The 18,896-nt window shown below is 40.3% G+C and overlaps 1 protein-coding gene across 12 annotated transcripts in view; it reads right to left on the bottom strand.

Moving 5' to 3' along the window:
* Positions 1–1,220: 1,220 nt before the first annotated feature.
* MEF2C (myocyte enhancer factor 2C) overlaps positions 1,221–18,896 on the bottom strand; it is a 498,913-nt gene continuing 481,237 nt past the window's right edge. For 8 of the 12 annotated variants that reach the window (XM_033920672.1, XM_033921086.1, XM_033920997.1 and 5 more), the window contains one exon: positions 2,680–4,336. In XM_033920672.1, coding sequence (XP_033776563.1) covers positions 4,012–4,336 — 325 coding nt within the window. In that variant the 3' untranslated portion in view covers positions 2,680–4,011. The other 4 variants (XM_033921247.1, XM_033921423.1, XM_033921337.1 and 1 more) reach the window with 2 other exon arrangements.

Raw genomic sequence — 18,896 nt, 5'->3', positions numbered from 1 at the left:
GCTCTAACACTGGTCTCTTAATGTTTTGTCAAAAAAACTTATATGACTTGAAAAATGAACTTATATGTAATGGCACCCTTTAGATCAACTCCAGCATTATAACCTCAAATAAAAATTAAACACACTATTCTACACCATATGTGATCTCTAGGGGGAAAAAAATTTAATTGATGAAGGCAACAATGCTTGTTGTGGAGATTTTTAAAAAATGTGGCACATATGTGAAAATCAACAATTGGTCACACAATAACGCACCAGGACACCACATCACTAAGAAAGCCGGTAACTTTACTGATTTGTCTGCAAAATACAAATTATATCTTATTTCCAGCTGGAGAAAAGTTTTGAAATCCCCCCCCCTCCCTTTTTTTTTGATCACTGAAGACAGCTGAATTAAGTCTTTGAGATACAGAGACGGTTTAAGTGAATTATAACTTCTTGTGATCTAGTGGCGACAAAGACCAGCTTATGCCGCAGTGAGCTTCTGTTCTTAATACTGGTTTCAGATGCCTGTATGCCCCCTTGTACAAGCTGTTCATTTTAATTGCTACTGTTTAGATGGAAACAAAATGCCAGAAAGTAACAGAAATAAAGTGATACAACAAACCCGCTGGAGCAATCCAAGATAAATTTCAAAGTCATATGTCTACATTTTTTTTTTTTTTTTCACACCAGACAGAACATCAGTACCTCTTTCTTATTTTGGTCATTCTGTCATTTTTATTTTTGCTTTTCTGTCATTGAACTGACCTCCTGGAAGCAACTGAGATACGGGATCAATTGAAGGCCGGAGCAGGGAAAATGGAGTTCCACACCCCATTAATCTAACACTGAGGGCTCCTTTTACGAAGGCGGAATAGCGCACTAAAATGCCAAGTGCGCTAGCTGCTACTGTCTCCTCTTGAGCAGGCGGTAGTTTTTCGGCTAGCGTGCGCTAATCCGGTGCGTGTGCTAAAAATGCCAGCGCAGCTTCATAAAAGGAGTCCTGAATTTTGTTTGAATGTGTGGAACTAAAGATTGGATTGCTCCATGTCTTTGGTTAAAATATATCTGCAAACCACCTTTTTTGTTGGCATTTCTGTCAAATTACATTGAGTGTGCAGCTTGTTAAGAGACACTAATGCTCTATCAGTCCTTCGAGAGATCAGTGGTGGCAGATCACAGCCACACGAGTGATGATGGCAGAGTGGATGGCACAAACAAGAAGAGATGAAGAACTCTATTATTAGGCAACAGCCTTTATTCAGTTTTCCAGTGGCTTTAAAAAGAATTTAATTTAAAAAAAAAAAGAAAAGAAAAAGGAATACAAAGCATTTACTGTATGTTCCTGAACAAAACAGAAGAGGATGAACAAAAAAATGAAACCAGAACTGATATGCTAAAGTTAAAGGAGAGAGTGTGAGATGCAAAGCAAGGAGCAAACACATCGGGGTCCTTTTCCTAAAGCGCGCTCGCCATTTTAGCGCGCACAGCAGGCTGACGCGTCCATTATATCCTATGGACATGTTGACGCGCATTAGCGTTTAGCGCACGCTAAATCGGCTGCCGCACCTTAGTAAAAGGACTACATAGTTTCAAGACGGCAGACTTTTATTTTTTTTTTTTGAGAAACATCTGCATATGTTGCTTTCCTTAAGTGAGCTAAAAAAAAAGCAGCATGCTCTGCAAGAATCACATTTTGAAAATATTTTAATTTCAATGTTTCAGTGCAGAAGGCAGCAATATATAGGACATACATACATATTGCGTCCACCTCATCTGCATTTAATTTTAATAACCCTTCAGAATTTATTTTTTTTTTCATTTTAAAAGAAAACTAAAGCCAGGATTACATATAATATTGAGGGCCAAGCAAAATGCCACTTTAGATGTTTTTCAACTTGTAATCAGAAAGGCTGCCTACAGGTTCATGTAAGTTAAAATCTTAATACTCCTCGGGGCTCTGCCCCAAAACTTCTTAATACTGTATAAAGGGATCTCAAGCTAAAATTAGCTCTGCAAATACAAGAAATGGCGGGTTACATAAGGTACAGGTAGAAAGTCCCAGATTACAGAATTGTCATTGTGCTTCATTTGATTAAGTCAGGTTTACACACTCGTATGTCTTCTGTGCCACCATGCTGCCACCTAAGTTACTCAGCAGTCGGTGGGGGTGGGGTTACAGGATGACTGGTCTCCATTTCCATGTGATTCTGCTCTTCATGTGAAACCCTAACCAGCACTTGTACCCTCATGTCTGCTGGTTGCTCCACTCACAATATACACTGCGACTCCACTGAATTCAGAGGCTCTGTTCTTGTGTCATAGGCATTAACCGGACAGGTTTTCAAGGTAAACATTAATATGGCTATTTATACTTCCCTAAAAAGACCCTGCCATTGTAAGATACTGCTAACAATACTGGTAAATCCAAGTGTACGGAAATGACAAAATACATTTGTGATACATTTGCATATTTCAGACACATCAAAATTCCAATATTTTAAATTGAGACCACAAGTGTACAGGTTCATTGCTACATGAGGAGAGTGGTTTTCAAAGAGTTGCTTTACTGCATATAGATTTGATGGCTGACTTGACAAAATGTATCAGATAGCATGAAACAGAACTAACCAGGCTGTACAATGGATGTCAGTTCACCAGCTGAATGTTAAATGTTGCATAATTTCACAACTAAACAGGAAAAAAAAAAAAAAAAAGAACTGGTTTAGATTTGTTATTGTTTTGGAAAGCTCTCACCTCACAGATTACCCAGTGGACCTGATATAAGTGACTCTGAACCTGCAAAAATGTTTAGAGGTGTAAAATAAAAATTCAAAAAAGGAAAATAGTTACTTAAATGTGCAACGGCACAAATAGAGCCCCTTTTGTTCTTCCTCCCTCCTATTAAGATAACAAAACCTCTGCTATTACCATAATAATTATATATATATATATATTTATATATATATATATTAGAAAGCTATACACAAGCATGTTAATTTCACAGATTTTTTTTTAGATTCTTAATATTATTTTATATAATTAGAAATACACATTTCAAAAACAAAACTTCTACAAAGAGAAAACAGTTATCTTGGTTAGCAAAGCATGGCGCACTTCATGGCCTTGGGTCGCACGTTCTCTACAAAAAGCCCCTTTCACTAATCTTCCTCAGGAGCATTTAAATCTGAGCAAAGCTATGGAGGGGGGAGGGAACCCAAACCACATTTTGGCTTAAGTTACCTACAGAAAGCCACAAATGCTTTGCAAACTTCCATTTAATTTTTTTATATGAAAATAAGCAAAATGTAATGTACATTTCTTTTTAAATATTTCTATATTTCTATTTAATAAGTGATGACGACCCAGAATTTTAAAAATTAAATATCTTAGCTCTCAAACTCAAGGCATTTTATTTATATACCTTTTTGAACGTATACTTCTCTTTTAAATACCTGCTACATGCCAATGATATGTCTGCACGTTTGAGAGCCTTTTGCCTGGGATGGGTGGCCAAGTCTGTTACTGGTATTAAAAGCCACTTCACTCTGGGTCTGTCACAACATCTGTACATTGTATGTTGCATAACAGCTGCTTTCTTTCTCAGTAAAGCTCTGCCACTTTTGGCAAAAGTTGCCTTTTCTCTATTTACATGTAAATAACGTTGAACCTGCAACAGGACACTACCTATTGTAACATAACCTTTTGCAAGAAAGCACAACAGTGAAAAAAAGTTAGCTTAAAAGTCTACTTTGTACATATGGTTCTGTTGTACAACGCAAGTGCTAAGTATATTATCTCAGCATATCTGCGTGACCTTATACTGTATCACTGAGGCATTTTAAAAGTACTTTTACAAAATGGAGTACCTGACTTTTTTTTATTCATTTATTCATTTTCCACACACGGCACATATAATGCATATCGACCCCCTCCCTTCCCTCCCCCCTCCCTTCTTTCTCCAATTAAGGTATAGCACACACACACACTGCAAGGAAAAAAATTAAAAACTAGTAGATGATAATGTTATCATGTTGCCCATCCTTCAGAGAGCCGCATGCGCTTGACAGAGGGGCTCTCCCTTTCGTCCGGCGAAGGTCTGGTGGTGAGTCCGAGGGGGGAGTGGAAGTCGTTGCGGTGGTCCTCTCGATCGCTCCCGTCGTACGAACTGCTGCAGCTGCTGAGGCTGTCAACGGGCGATCTCCCCGCCTCATGACGCGTGTGCTGGGGGTAACCCGATGGCGTGGCGGTGCGGTCTCTAGGAGGAGAAACAGGTTCTGACTTGATGTTGAGGCTTTGAGTAGAAGGCAGGGAGAGATTTGTACTCTGAGATAAGTGAGTGCTAGTACAAGCTCTGTAGGAGGAAAGGAAACCCAGTTACAGAATGGGGAGGCATGGAGCCCCCATGCATTCAAAACATTCACACAAAGTCTTCCTTAACACACGCGCACACACACACGTGAGCACACACACCTAAATGCTTGCCAAAGCTATTAGATATGTTCTAAGAAAGAGTTCCCTAACACAACTAAATTACCTCAGGGTGGCCATTTCTACCAGACCTGTCTCCAATTATGGAAAAGCAGCCAAAGGACTAGCATGTGGTTGGGACAAGACTTAGGAATCAAGATTTTCTAGAATACTGACACCACATTCGAAACCTGTTCTGATGACCTTATAGCCTATTGGATTTCTAGGATATTCATTTTTTGGAGTCAGAAACAATTTGGGGTGGAATCAGAGTCAAAATAAAAACTTGCATCATGATATGGTAAATTTATCAAGTTGTATTTAACGATATTTTAGATCTAGAAAAATTTACAGCCTAATATCAGTAGGAGTTAGAGCTGGAGTTGAAGCTTTGGTGTACCGATTCCACAGCCCTGATATTCACAACGCATATAGATGAGGCGAATTTCCACACACTGATGACATGCTCTTTGAAATCTACTTGCATGTTCATTGTGGACATGTCAAAAACCCAATTGGATTCTGAGAAGTCCTCTTCTGAGTTTTAGGCTACTAAAGCCAAGGTATTTTTTTTTTTTTTTCTGCATGTGTAAGTGTGGATGCTGATGGCCCAAAAGGGACAGGTTAAGATTTGTCATGCATGAAGCATTCAGTTTTTACTATGCACAAACTCTAAAATTCTACATATGGTGCTTTGAGTTGTGTGCACAAATTTGGGCAGGTGTGCAACATAATTGAATAACAAGCCATCTAGTGCTGATAATTGGCTTCTTAACAAGAAATGCCATACTGGGACAGACCGAAGGTCCATCAAGATCAGTATCCTGTTTTCAACAGTGGCCAACCCACTGATCCCAAGTAGTAAAACAATTTAATTGGATTTAATTTATGTGGGTCTAAATTTTATGTGCAGTGCCATAAAGGGGGTATAGAAATGGAAGGGTCATAGACAGATCAGGAGTGTTACTTAAATTTACGCACATAATTATAGTATAAGCGACATCTGCAACTAATTTTAGGCACAAGGATTTGCACTACATTTTTGCTGGTTCAAATGGACACACCTAAAGTTAGACGTGGCTCCCAGGTGCAAGCGCTATTCTATAAACTGCGCTTAACTTGAAGTGCTGTTTATAAAATAGTGTATAATATTTTTTTTTCCAGTGCTGTTTTTTTAGGTGCCATATATAGAACTCAGTCCAAAATTTCTAATAGCATTAAACTAATATGATGTGAACCTGTAAGTGTAATAGTGTAATGAATCCTTTCACATATTGTTCTGAATCCTCAAAAACTATTGACTGTCAATGTTTAAGCTCTGTGAAGTGAAAAAAGCATAGAACTGGTCTTTGCTGCATGCACGAAGGAGCTAATTTATAATTGGGCAGTTAGTTCCTTCCCAGTATGTCACTAATCTTATTGAAAATTCAAAGCTGGAATCCTTTCTTTTTGTATGGAATAAGCCCTGGCCTGTACTCATACTGCATCCCAAAGGGTTCCTTCAATAGTGTCACAAAGTGATCTTGTGCTTTTAGTGATCCCCCCCCCCAAAAAAAAAAACAAAAAACAAAACAAGATGAAGTGAATCTGAAACGGGGATTAGTACACATGGTTTTACATATTGTAACAGCTTGAGAGAGGGAGCAAGTAACATCTCCAGAGTGAAAAGGATCAGTGAAAATAGGAACTGAACAGAAAGTAATACTGTCATTGTTCTAGTCTCCTCTGCTCGCAACCTTGGAGTCGTCTTCAATTCTGACCTCTCATTTTCTACGAATATCCAACATGCTGCTAAGACCCGTTGCTTCTATCTCTTCAATATCACCAAAATTTGCCCCTTCCTCTCTGAGCACACTACCCAGACCCTTGTCCAAGCTCTCATAACCTCATGCTTAGATTACTGCAATCTACTCCTAACTGGTATCCTCAGTGTCGCCTCTCCCCCTTGCAATCTGTGCAAAACTCTGCTGTGCGACTCATCTTCTACCAACATTCGCTACGCTCATGTCACCCCTCTCCCTAAGTCACTTCACTGGCTCCCTATCTGCCATCGTACAGTTCAAGATCTTATTGCTGACCTACAAGTGTGTTCATTCTGCTGCCCCTCAATCTCTCTCCTCACTTCTCTCTCCTTATACACCTTCCAGACAGCTCCGTTTCTCAGATAAGTCACTCCTAACGTTACCCTTCTCCTTCATTCCTTTCATCTAGCTGCCCCCTATGAATGGAATAGATTACCCGAGTTTGTCCGTCAAGCCTCTTCCCTTGTTTAAAAGCAAAATGAAAACCCACCTTTTTGATATAGCTTTCAATCCTTAACCCTACTCCTCTGCCCTCCAACCCAGCCCCCCTTAACTGTATCCATAACATCCTGTTTGTCTTTGGGAAGCTTAGCTGAGCTTCTGATGTCACAATGGCTCTTCCACCTATAAGAACCAATCTCATCAGTGATGTCACAATGGCTTGATTGTCCTGTACCTCCTCTGCTCTCCAACCCAGCCAGCTGATTAACTGTTTCCCTTAACTGTATCCACGACATCTTGTTTGTCTGTTTTGCCTGTTTAGATTCGAGCAGGGACTGTTTGGTTTTTTTTTTAATTTTTTTTAACTCTTTGTGATTCTGTAAAGCGCTGCGTGCGTTTGGTAGCGCTATAGAAATAATTAATAGCAGTAGTAGTAAAACATAAGAACTGAATCCTAAGCAGAACAGTGCCATCTTTTGACCTTATAATAAATCATACTGTGTGATATTCAAAGTGATTTAAGTGGGCAGAAGCGTCTCCTGTCCACTTAAATCGTTTATCACTACCTAACCCCTGATATAAAGTGGGCAGTGCTGCTGAATATCACCTTTGACTAGCCCCAGAAAAAGTGGCCAGTTCAGGGATGGTATAGGGCAGTGGTCTCAAACTTGCGGCCCAGGGGCCACATGCGGCCTGTCATGCACTATTTTGAGGCCCTCGGTATATTTATCATAATCAGAAAAGTAAAATAAAACAGTTTCTTGATCATATGTCTCTTTAGCTATAAATGACAATATTATTATTAAGACTTAGCCAAAAAGAAAAATTTATAAACTATAAAGAGTTTTACCTCATGCAAAATTGTCATTTCTTTAATAAGACATTAACTATTTTTTTCTGAGGTCCTTCAAGTACCCACAAATCCAAAATGTGGCCCTGCAAAGGGTTTGAGTTTGAGACCACTGGTATAGGGGATGTCGTTAGGAAGGAGCCAGGGATTTTGCAGGTGCCAGCAATTCAGTGCCAGGACCCACATGGCTAAGTAGGTTAATTTAGGACAGCTACTTTGTGTAGTATTGTGAGCTGCTACCAGAGGTCATGGAAGTCATTTTTCTAAGGGAAGCCTTCGTTCCTTCCTCTAATGACCTCTATGGACTACCAGGAACACCAGATAGGCCCAGAAGGGCCTATCTAGTCCTCAGAGATTGCTGGGGGGCTTGTTCGGGAGAGGAGGTTCTGTGTTTGCCATGGACAGGGGGGTAGGGGGCTATTTTGGAGGCTGGGATAAGGATCAAGGAGGGGGCTTTAAGGTAAAACATAGTTATGTGGGTCATGGCTGATAACCAATCAGGACTGCATAACTATCTTATTGGGCCCTGGTGGCCATTTCCACCAAATTCAGTAAGGGTGACTAGACGGCCTGGCACTTAATATTGGGGGCTAATCTAGTCAGCGACGGTAAGTGTTTAAAAAAAAAATACTGATGATCTCCAACTGAATATCAGGGGGGATAGTCCTTACAAAGGTATATCAAACATATGACTAATCAAGACCACTCTGTTCAATAGATTTAATTCCTAGTCAAAAAACGCCCCCCTTTCTTTTTAAAAAAACTCTCACTCTTCATGCTGATACTACATATCTTCAACTAACGGTTTTCTGTTTTCAATGACTGTTCAGTGTCTTCTTCACCCATTGCTTTCCAGCCCCTTTAATGTAACGTTAAGATTATACTGTAACCCATTAATATCTTTTTCTTGCTCTTTGGTACTCTACAATCACTGACTGCTCAGTGACACCTTCACTATTTGTACGCTGTAATTCGCTGATTGCCCAGCTCTCTTCACTGTGAACCGCCTAGAAGTCGCAAGATTATGGCGGTATAGAAAAATAAAGTTATTATTATTATTAAGGATGGGCCGCTATGACAGCCATACATTCATTGATGGGATGCACTACAATATTCATCCTCTCTATTCTCCCCATTACAATTACTTAGGAGCCAAATTATGTAATTAACCTAATCTTAAATACTAATACTAATATATCTTATTATATTCATTAAGAAGCAGAGCAGGGGGAGGGGGGTTTATTTTGGCACTGGTTAAGAGGTATAGATAGGTTGTTTACAGCAATAAAACTCATTTACAAACTAGGCAAATACGATCATGTCACCCCGCTTCTGAAAGAGGCACATGGGTTGCCCATCACACATCGAATCACCAATAAAATCATCTTGCTTACCTTCAAAATAAGACTCTCACACCAGCCTCTATATCTTGATAAGGTTCTCATCCCCCAATGTTCTTCACGTACTTTGAGGTCAACAGACCAAAAACTTTTACGAATTCCTTCCGTAAAAGAGCTCTATTATACCCGGAAAATAAATTTTACAGTAGTCGCCCCAACGTTGTGGTATGCCCTGCCACTACAACTTAGAGAAGAACAACATTTAGATAAATTCAAGACTAACTTGAAGACGTTCTTATTTCGTGACGCTTTTGCCTGTGCTTAGAGCTACCTTCTTTTTCTTTTTTTTCTTCTCTTAATTTTTTTCCTCTCTATTTCCCTCTCTTTCTTTTCTCTCTCCTTCACTCTGCTGGTTCCAATTTATTTAACTAACCGCTTTAATAAAGCGACCCCACCCAATATGTTTTTTCCCCATTCCCACTTTCTCCCTTTCTTCTCCAAAACCATGTAACTTTTCCCCTCCTTTTCCTCTTATCCTCACTCGCATGTCAGTCAAGTTATGTTTTTGATGTTCACCCATCTTCCTTTTATATTTATGACTCTTTTCTCTTTTTATAATTTTACTGTGAACCGGCCAGATACCTGTTGATGGTCAGTATATTAAAAAGATAATAAACTTGAAACTTGTATTTTTATGAGGTGTTGGTCAACTGGAAAATGGATGGGAGAAAATAAGTCTTGTCTTTATTCTATTAAGTTTATTGTGCTGTAATGTTAATATTTTATGTTTTAAAAATGAATAAAGAATTAAAAAAAAGAAGCTGAGCAGTTCTATGTGGAGTACAGTTCTTAAGAAGCCATTAAATATTACAATACAGGCTGTACAGAACTTCCCCGTGGGTAGCATATTTGACACATCTGCTATAACATTATTTGCCTCAGCTCACAACTGTTGTATAACTTAACACAAAGCCTGTACTAAGAATTTTACAAATATTTCTGCATTCAGCTGTTCCAAGCTTGGAGAGGAGTAAGACCTTATAATTAGAGAAAGTTTCTCTTTTAGAAAATGGTAAACTAATGCTTAAATCTGAAGCAGTAGCCATACTCGGGAGTGAAACAAAGCATGTTCCACGGTGACAGGTCAAAAGCGCACGAGGACAAAGGTGCGCCGACAACCGAGCGCGGACAACTGAGCACAGGGCTTAATTGCGCCAAAGAAAACCCATATTTTAAAGGGCTCTGACGGGGTGTGTGTGTGTGTGGGGGAACCTCCCCACTCTACTTAATAGGGATCGCGCTGCCTCACGCTGCCATGTTGGGGGGTGTGGGGGGTTTAACCCCCCACATTATACTGAAAACTTAACTTTTTCCCTAAAAAACAGGGAAAAAGTTAAGTTTCCAATATAATGAGGGGGGTTACAACCCCCCAAACCTCCCAAAATGCCAGCGCGATCTCTATTAAGTAAAGTGGGGGGTTCCCCACCAACCCCCCCGTCAGAGCCCTTTAAAATACGTTTTTTCTTCGGCGCGATGAAGTCCTGCACTCAGTTGTCCGCGCTCGGTTGTCGGCGTGCCTTTATCCTCGCACGCTTTAGACTATGAACCATGTTCCACACGTAAACTGCTGACAAGACAGGACAAACCAAAGCGGAGATAGCATAGAACAGAGATGTGCCCACAGGTTCAAACAGGAAAGACTTTATAGACTGACCTGACATGGATGTGTTCTGGTACTATGCCTGCACCAGGGGGTCATAAGCTGGATATTAAAGTCATCAGACTGAAAAGGTCTTTGTATAATGCTCACAAAAAAAAAAAACACTTAGTCACTCATTTTTATGTGAGTGGTATGCATGGAAAAAAGGTGCAATGTCTGGAAAGCAGTATATACTAATGCTCAAAATATGAGAAACAAGATTCTAGAAGAGGCTGATATGGATTTAATGGCGATCACAGAGATGTGGCTCATGGAGAACCATGTCTGGGTTATACGAGGGCTGACTGTTTTTCTTTCTAAGAAGTAGACATGGCAATTGTGAAGTTCAAACATCGACATTTCTGAACCTGCAGTTTAGACTGCCGTAGTCTTCATTGTTGGGTCACAGAGAGAGGAAGAACTTCATATGTTTCATCATCACAGATAAGGAAGATGTGTCTTTGAGAGTACACCAGAGGGGTGTAATAGAATTTTGTATTAAACCTGGAAAGAGCAGTAATGAAACTGTTGGAATGTTACAGCAAGCATAATGCATAAATGTTGATGTTTGAGCTTGACAAGAACCAGCACAGAATTGCCACATCTATTTCTTGGAAAGAAAAACAGAGGCAGTCTCATTATTTTTCAATCAGCCCTCAAAGTTATACCAGAAAGGGAGGGGGAGTGGTGTTAAAGGTCAAAGATCATAGTAAAGCCACACAATTGCAGGATCTACAGGGTTAGGAAGAGGCACTGTGCATCAATCTAGAAAGAGGGAATGGAAAATATATTTTCAGTTCAGTGTGATAAGCAGGCCTCCTTCACAGACAGAAGTGCACAGAAATTTAATAGAAGACAATTCAAAATATAGCTGTAAAAGGGGAAGTATTACTAATAGGTGATATTAATATGCAGGGTCTCACAGAAGTATGGATATCCTGGATTCTCTACAAGAACTGTTCCAGCAGCTGGTAATTGAACCCACAGGGGATGGGTCATACTGGATTTAGTACTTACAAATAGGGAAAGTGTTTCTGATGTTACAGTGGGTGATCATCTGGATCCAATAATCATCACATGGTGTGGTTTAATATTAAGACAGGTGTAAAGAGGGCTTTTTCGAAAATGAAGGTTCTAGACCAGGGGTGGGCGACTCCGGTCCTCGAGGTCCGGAATCCAGTCGGGTTTTCAGGATTTCCCCAATGAATATGCATTGAAAACAGTGCATGCAAATAGATCTCATGCATATTCACTGGAGAAATCCTGAAAACCTGACGGGATTTCGGCCCTCAAGGACTGGAGTTGCCCATCCCTGTTACAGACTTTAAAAGAACTTTGCTCAGATGGGAGATTATGTCAAGGAGATGTCTAGATGGGAACATCTGGACAAAGTAGGAAAGCAGTGGGCAAAACTGAAAGAACTATTGTAAGGGCAACAATCAATTTTGCAAGGAAAGTAAGTAAAAGTAATAGGAAAAGAAGGCTGCTTTGGTTCTTAAAAGTAGTAACTGAGAAGGTAAGGAAAAAGAGGTTAGCTTTCATAAATTATAAAAGATCGCAGGAAGAAGACAGGCAAAAATATCTGGAAAACTTAAGAGAGGCTGGTCAAGTAGTCAGGAAAGCAGAGATGCAAATAGAAGAAAATTAGCTGATATTGTAAAACAGGGGTTCAAGAATTTTTTTTTAAGATATATTAGTGATAGGAGGAAATGCAAAAGTGGCATTGTGAGACTCAAAGGTGAAGGGGAGGAATATGTAGAAGCAGATAAAGACTGAATTGCTTAACAAATATTTCTGTTCTGTGTTCACAGCTGAAGCGCCGGGAGCCGGATCGTAGAAGACAAACACAAATAAGAATGGAGTTGTGGTAGACCCTAATTGATTTTCAGAGGATTGTGTTCCTGAGGAGCTAGCTAAACTAAAGGTAGACAAAGTGATGGGGCCGGATAGTGAACTTAGGGAAATTCTGGTGGCTTCGCTGGCTGACCTTTTCAATGCTTCTTTAGAGTCGGGAGTGGTAGTGGAGACCTGGAGAAGTGTGGATGTTGTCCCTCTCAACAAAAGTAGAAGTAAGGAAGAAGTAGGGAATTACGGGCCAGTAAGCCTGACTTCTGTGGTAAGTAATGGAAACACGTTTAAAAGAGAGAATAGTGAAGTTTCTGGAATCTAGTGGATTAAAGGACCCGAGGCAACATGGATTCACTAGAGGCAGGTCTCGTCAGACAAATCTGATCTATGTCTTTGAGTGGGTGACCAGAAAATTAGATAGAGGGAGTGCGCTAGATATGGTATATTTAGATTTTAGCAAAGCCTTTGACAGTGATCCATATAGGCATCTAATTAAATGAGTGCCCTTGGCATAGAACCCATAGTGACAGACTGGATCAGGAACTGGTTGAGTGAAAGGCAACTGAGTGTAGTGGTCAATGGAAATCGCTCTGAGGAAAGGGATGTTACCAGTGATGTGCCTCAAGGTTCAGTTCTTGGGCCTGTTCTTTTTAACGTTTTTGTAAGCAATAGTGCTGAAGGTCTGTCTAATAAGATTTGCCTTTTTGTGGATGATACAAAAATCAGCAATACAGTAGACTCCCCTGAGGGTGTGGATGACTTGGAAAAGGACTTAGTGAAGTTTGAGGAAAGGTCCATAATTTGACAGCTAAGATTTAATGCTAAAATATGCATTTAGGCTGCAAAAACCCAAGGGAACAGTACAGTTTAGGTGATGAAGAACTCATGTGCATGAAAAAAGAGCGGTTCTTGGGTGTGATAGTATGTGATGATCTTAAGGTGCCCAAACAGGTTGAAAAGGTGACAGCGAAAGCCAGAAGAATGCTTGGGTGCTTAGGGAGAGGAATGACCAGTAGGAAAAATGAGGTATTGATGTCCCTGTTTAAGACTGTTGAGACCTCATTTAGAACATTGCATGCAATTCTGGAAATCACACCTTCAAAAAGATATAAACAGGATGGAGTCAGTCCAGAGGAAGGCTACTAAAAAAAGTCAGTGGTCTATGTCATAAGGTGTACAGGGACAAACTTAAAGATCTCAATTTGTATACTTTGGAAGAAAGGTGGGAGATGGGAGATATAATAGAGATGTTTAAAAACCCACATTGCATAAATACTCGTAAGTATGAGATGAGTCTCTTTCTTTTGAACAGAAATGCCAGAATAAGAGGGCATGGGATGAAGTTAAGAGGTGATACGTTCAGGAGTAATCTAAGGAAATACTTTTTTTTTTTTTTTTACAGAAAGGGTGATAGATGCTTAGACTTTAAAAGTTAGAAGTGGTAGAGACAAAGACTGTGTTTGAATTCAAGAAATTGTGGGATAAGCATGTGGGATCTATTAAGAAAAGGAGGACATAGTGGATGCTGCGGATGGGCAGACTGGATGGGCCATTTGGCCTTTATCTGCCATCATGTTTCTCTGTTTCTATTAATACTGGAGATCAAATTGTTAAAATGTTTGGTGATTTTCCTAGCTCTATGATATGAGATACTTTGCCTTGTCAGATAATTTAAGGATGATTTGACATTGGGTGCTTTCTAGGAGAAAATCGGGAATGTAAAGCAATTGGATTTGGTAACTATTTTGAAATCTTTGGCTCCCATGAGATCCTTGTTCCTCAGCAATTTTGAGAGGATTAGGAGAAAAGATTGTTCCATCTCTGTTGACCATAGTAAATAGATCTTTCATGAAGGTTATTTACTTAACGCTGAGTTTTACTAAGTGGCGCAATAGGTTTTCAGCGCAAGCTGGTAAGGTAAATGCTCCGACACTAAAAGGAATAGAATGGACTGCTTGGCATGTAGTGTACAGTGCTATTTTGCTAAAGGACCCATTAATGATATGATGTCCTCTGATGTTTAAGGACTGTTTTCTTCCATTTTTAATATTGAAGTTAACTGGATTATTATCATTTCGGCTCACTTTTATTTTCTTGTGGCAATTATTTACATTACATTACATTAGTGACTTATATTCCGCCTTTACCTTGCAGTTCTAAGTGGATTACAGTAAAAGACAGCTGGACATTTCCAGGAAGTTACAATTGGGGGATGCTTACATAATAGATGAAAGGAATTACAATTTAGGGGACGTTTACATAGTAGATGCAGGGGGATTACTGTATAGGGAAGGTTTAATAGAGGAGGCAGAGGGGAGAAATTGGGGAAGGGAGGAGAATTGAGGAATACTAGTAGGGAAGAAGAGTTTAGGGTTGGTTACTTGTTAGGGTCGGTTGGGAGGTTGTATAGTTTTTTTTGAATAGTAGGGTTTTGATTTCTTTTTGGAATGATTTAAAGTCACTTGTAGTTGATAACAAGTTGTACAGTTTTGGGAGGTTTCGGAAATGCACTTCTCTAATATTTAGCATTTCACTTTTTTTTTTTTTTTGCTGTCAGTCTGACTTCTTTAGCTTTCCAGTTCCAGTTGCTTTTATGTCTCTATTACTGATCCGTGGTGCCTCGTTTCATATTTGCTGAGAGTCTATCTGTGTTTTATGCCTGTGAACAAGAAGCAATATTCTGTTAGCACGTGGTTTCTATTTAGAGATCTATAGCAGTCACTTTTCTTTTTTTTTTTACTAGGCGGTGTATTGGTGTTTTAGGGCCTGGTGTAGTACTCACAGTGCTACATTTTCCTGCATAAGGTCGTTTTCTTTGAGTCCTGGGTGTTAGTGCTGGTATGGTAAGATAATATTCTGATCAAGTTTATTTAAAATTTGTTAATCCACCTATCAATTTTCTAAGCGGAGTACATATAAAAGATAAAAATAGTAATAAAAAAATAAGGGTATACCATAAAAATACCAAACAGACATACTGACACAAGAAGGAAAGGAGGGTAGAACTACATCAATCATAGAATAGTAAAACGAGTTTGTGTATTGTGTTTTACAGTAGAGGGATTGTGACTTCAAAACTTTAATGTAATTTTAGTTTGTCATAACATCAGAAAGGATCTGGTGACTAAGGGCAAGCGGGATTTGTAAGAGAGAAGAGAGAGACTGGCTGCAATCTCTATGGAGGCATCTATGAACACTTTTTCCAATCCACTTTATTTCAACTGCACTGTAATTTTCTTGGCATTCTTTGGCATTTGATATATATTTTATATCTAAATTTAATAAAATATATCAATTGCAACTATTTTGCTGATCCTTCTTTTTGCATATAGTTAGGCACCACTCTGGCTCTGTCTGGCCCCACCCACTTTAGCCTCCCCAAACAGCTGAGCCACTGACCGCCTATGCACTTCATCTTAGGTGCCCACCTAGATCTGAAGAACAAAGTGATCAGTTCACTAAAACTTTGCTTCATATTCATCAATAAATATCCTGGCAAAGCTGTGGCAGTTTGTTGAATTATTGTACCCCAGTTTACGGATGGGCACCCGGAAAAGTTTCGTGTCACTTCATTTGGAATTCTTTCTGTTTCCAAAGAATGTTGTTAATAGTGTGTTCTCTTCTTAAACAGTATGCATTATGGAGTTAATTCTATATATGATGCTTAAAAAAAAAATTGGTACTAAAAAAAATGCTTAGCACGATTCTATAAACAGTGCTTAGAATTAGGTGTGGTTTATAGAATAACACTTGTGCCTGGGAATCTTACCTAACTTTAGGCATGTCCATTTGCACCAACTGAAATGTGGTGCAAATCATCAGGTCTACATTAGGCATGGATTCCCCTTATTCTACAATTATGTTCATAAATTCAAGGAATGCCCCCACTTCATTCATGATCCTCCCATTTCTGTACCTCTTTTTGGACTCTTTCCTAAAATTACACATGTAACAATTAATTCAATCCAATTAGCATTAATAATTGCTTTTCAGGATGCCAGTTATCAGTGCTGCTTGACTCATTATTCAATTAAGTTGCATGCGCAAATGGGGCACATGCCCAAATTTGTGTGTACAACTCAAAGCGCCATATATAGAATTTACCCTTATGTGACTCTCTTTGCACCTGGACCCAGATTCTTTAAATGGCACCTAAAAAATAAGCAACCGAGGAATGCGGCACCTAGCGCTTGTTAATCTTCGGTTAGGCACTGTTTATAGAATTGCGCCTAGTGATGCCCAAATTGTACTTGGGCAAAGGTAGGCATCAAAATCTTAGGTGCCCCTATATATGACATGGTTTTCTTGACCTAAATACTGACGTCTAAGTCCAGTTTAGGTACCTAGATGCAAAACATGCCCGAGAACTGCCCCTAACCATGTCCACTGTCCAGTAGGTGCCTCGGGCTAGATGCCTACCCGAAAGCAGTAGGTACCTATCTCGCCCAAATAATTTTAATTTTTGACAGTTATGCGCTCATTATGCTTATTAATGCCACCGATAAAGGAAATAAAAAAATTAACTTAGGCGCCTAAATGGGCTAGGCATGCCGATCTAGGCACCTAACTTCAGGTGTCATTTATAGAATCTGGGCCATGGTGCATACTCTTTCAAGATAGGGTGCATGCATGATAGTTTGCACATGCCCTCTAGAGGGAAAAAAAGTGTACACTACTATAGGGGGAGAATTCTATAAATGGGAACCAAAATTAGGCACTGAGAAGATCTGAGCTAAGATATTATTTTGCAAAAGGTGCTCTACACAGAGCACCCTTTACAGAATACTAGCTTAGCGCAAATCTTATACCTGTTTTGTAAATGATGGTGGGCAACTAATGGCAATTGGGTGCATAAAATGACCCTATTCTATAATATCTTGCCTAATTTCTGGGAACGTCCCTAACCTACCCATGTCTCTTCTATGGCTGGGCACTGTAAAATTTAGGTGCACATTTTACAGATTAGGATAGAAGGTAGATCTGCCTATAAACCCAAATGACTGCCAATTACCACCAATTTTTGATTGATAATGGATCATTAACTAAATTATTTATTTATGATCTGGGATCCACGCCCAAATTTGTATACCCAACTTTGGTTATATTATATAGAATGCAGGGGTTTCTTCACAAAGGGGCTGATTCTATAAATGGTACTGGCCAACTGACAATCAGCCTTAGACGCCATTTGCAGAATTGCAGCTAGCGGTACCTATATAAAAACTTAGGCACCTGAAATGTAGGTGAGGGTTTTAAAGGCTTACATTTCAGATGGCTAAGTTTTTGGAGAATCGTACTTCACCCATAGAAATGCTTCACCCATAGAAATGCCTACTTAGGTATTAGGAGCCTGATTTTGTATAGGATGCCCGATCTCGGCAGCTGCCTAAGCAATTTTTGAGAACTGCATATGAACGTCCTATATAGAATCGCATCTGTGCTTAAAACCGCCTAACCAGCCCAATTGTTTAACCAGCATCCATGTCAAAGGCACCGTTTGGAGAATTGCGTTGCCGCTGAGCTGATCGCGGCAAGGGAATCTGCCTGCCTCAATCAGCTGAGTGGCAGCGGCAGGGAACCCCTGAACACCCCCACACTATCCGCAAGAGAAGGGATGCCCAATCCCTCCTGCTGTAAATCCCTAAACAATCCCCAGCAGGAGGGATGCCCACTCCCTCCTGCCAGCACCCCCCTCTGAACCCCCCCAAAGCCCACCCGGACTTCTCTGGACCTTTAAGAGGAAGGCCAGAAAGAGGGATAGCTATTCCCTCTGGCCAGCAGGCCCGCCTCTTCAGAATGGAGGGCCTTCCCTTCCCAGAGCATCCTGAGATGCACCGGGGAGAAGCATAAGGACCTTATTGGCCCATAGGTGAGGCTTTAGGCAGCCAACCGGAGTCTTAGGCCTCTTTCCTAGTGCATTCTGGGATGCACTGGGAGTGGCCTAAGGGTCCAATTGGCTAGATACTTGGGGGGGGGGGTGCCGGCAGGAGGGAGTGGGCATCCCTCCTGCCGGGGATTGTTTAGTGGTTTGCGGCAGAAGGGATTGGGCATCACTCCTGCTGCGGACAGTGTGGGGGGTTTGGGGCTAGCAGTGGGAGGAAGTGGGCATCCCTCCTGCCTGCGGACTTGAAGTGGTATTTATGGGTTTCCTGCCGCAACCGCTCAACTGATCATGGCAGGGAGATTTCCTTGCTGCGATCAGTTTAGCGACCGCATCTATTTGAAATGTAGGCCAACATTTTGCTGGCCTACATTTCAGGCACCTATTTTGGTCCTAGAGAGATTCCTAGGGCTGCCTAAGTTCGCTTAAGGCTTTCAGGCGAAACCATGCCCAGCTTTGGGCATGCGTAAGTGGCCTTAGGAACCTCCCTACACCCACGACAGATGCTTACAGTGTTGGCGGCCTGCCTTGGGTTGTTTTTTTAAAAAAACGTGCTGATTTGCTGGTTAGACACCTACTGCCG

The sequence above is a fragment of the Geotrypetes seraphini genome, chromosome 1 (genome assembly GCF_902459505.1).
Source record: "Geotrypetes seraphini chromosome 1, aGeoSer1.1, whole genome shotgun sequence".
NCBI lineage: Eukaryota > Metazoa > Chordata > Amphibia > Gymnophiona > Dermophiidae > Geotrypetes > Geotrypetes seraphini.
This window is presented reverse-complemented; position numbering and strand designations above follow the sequence as displayed.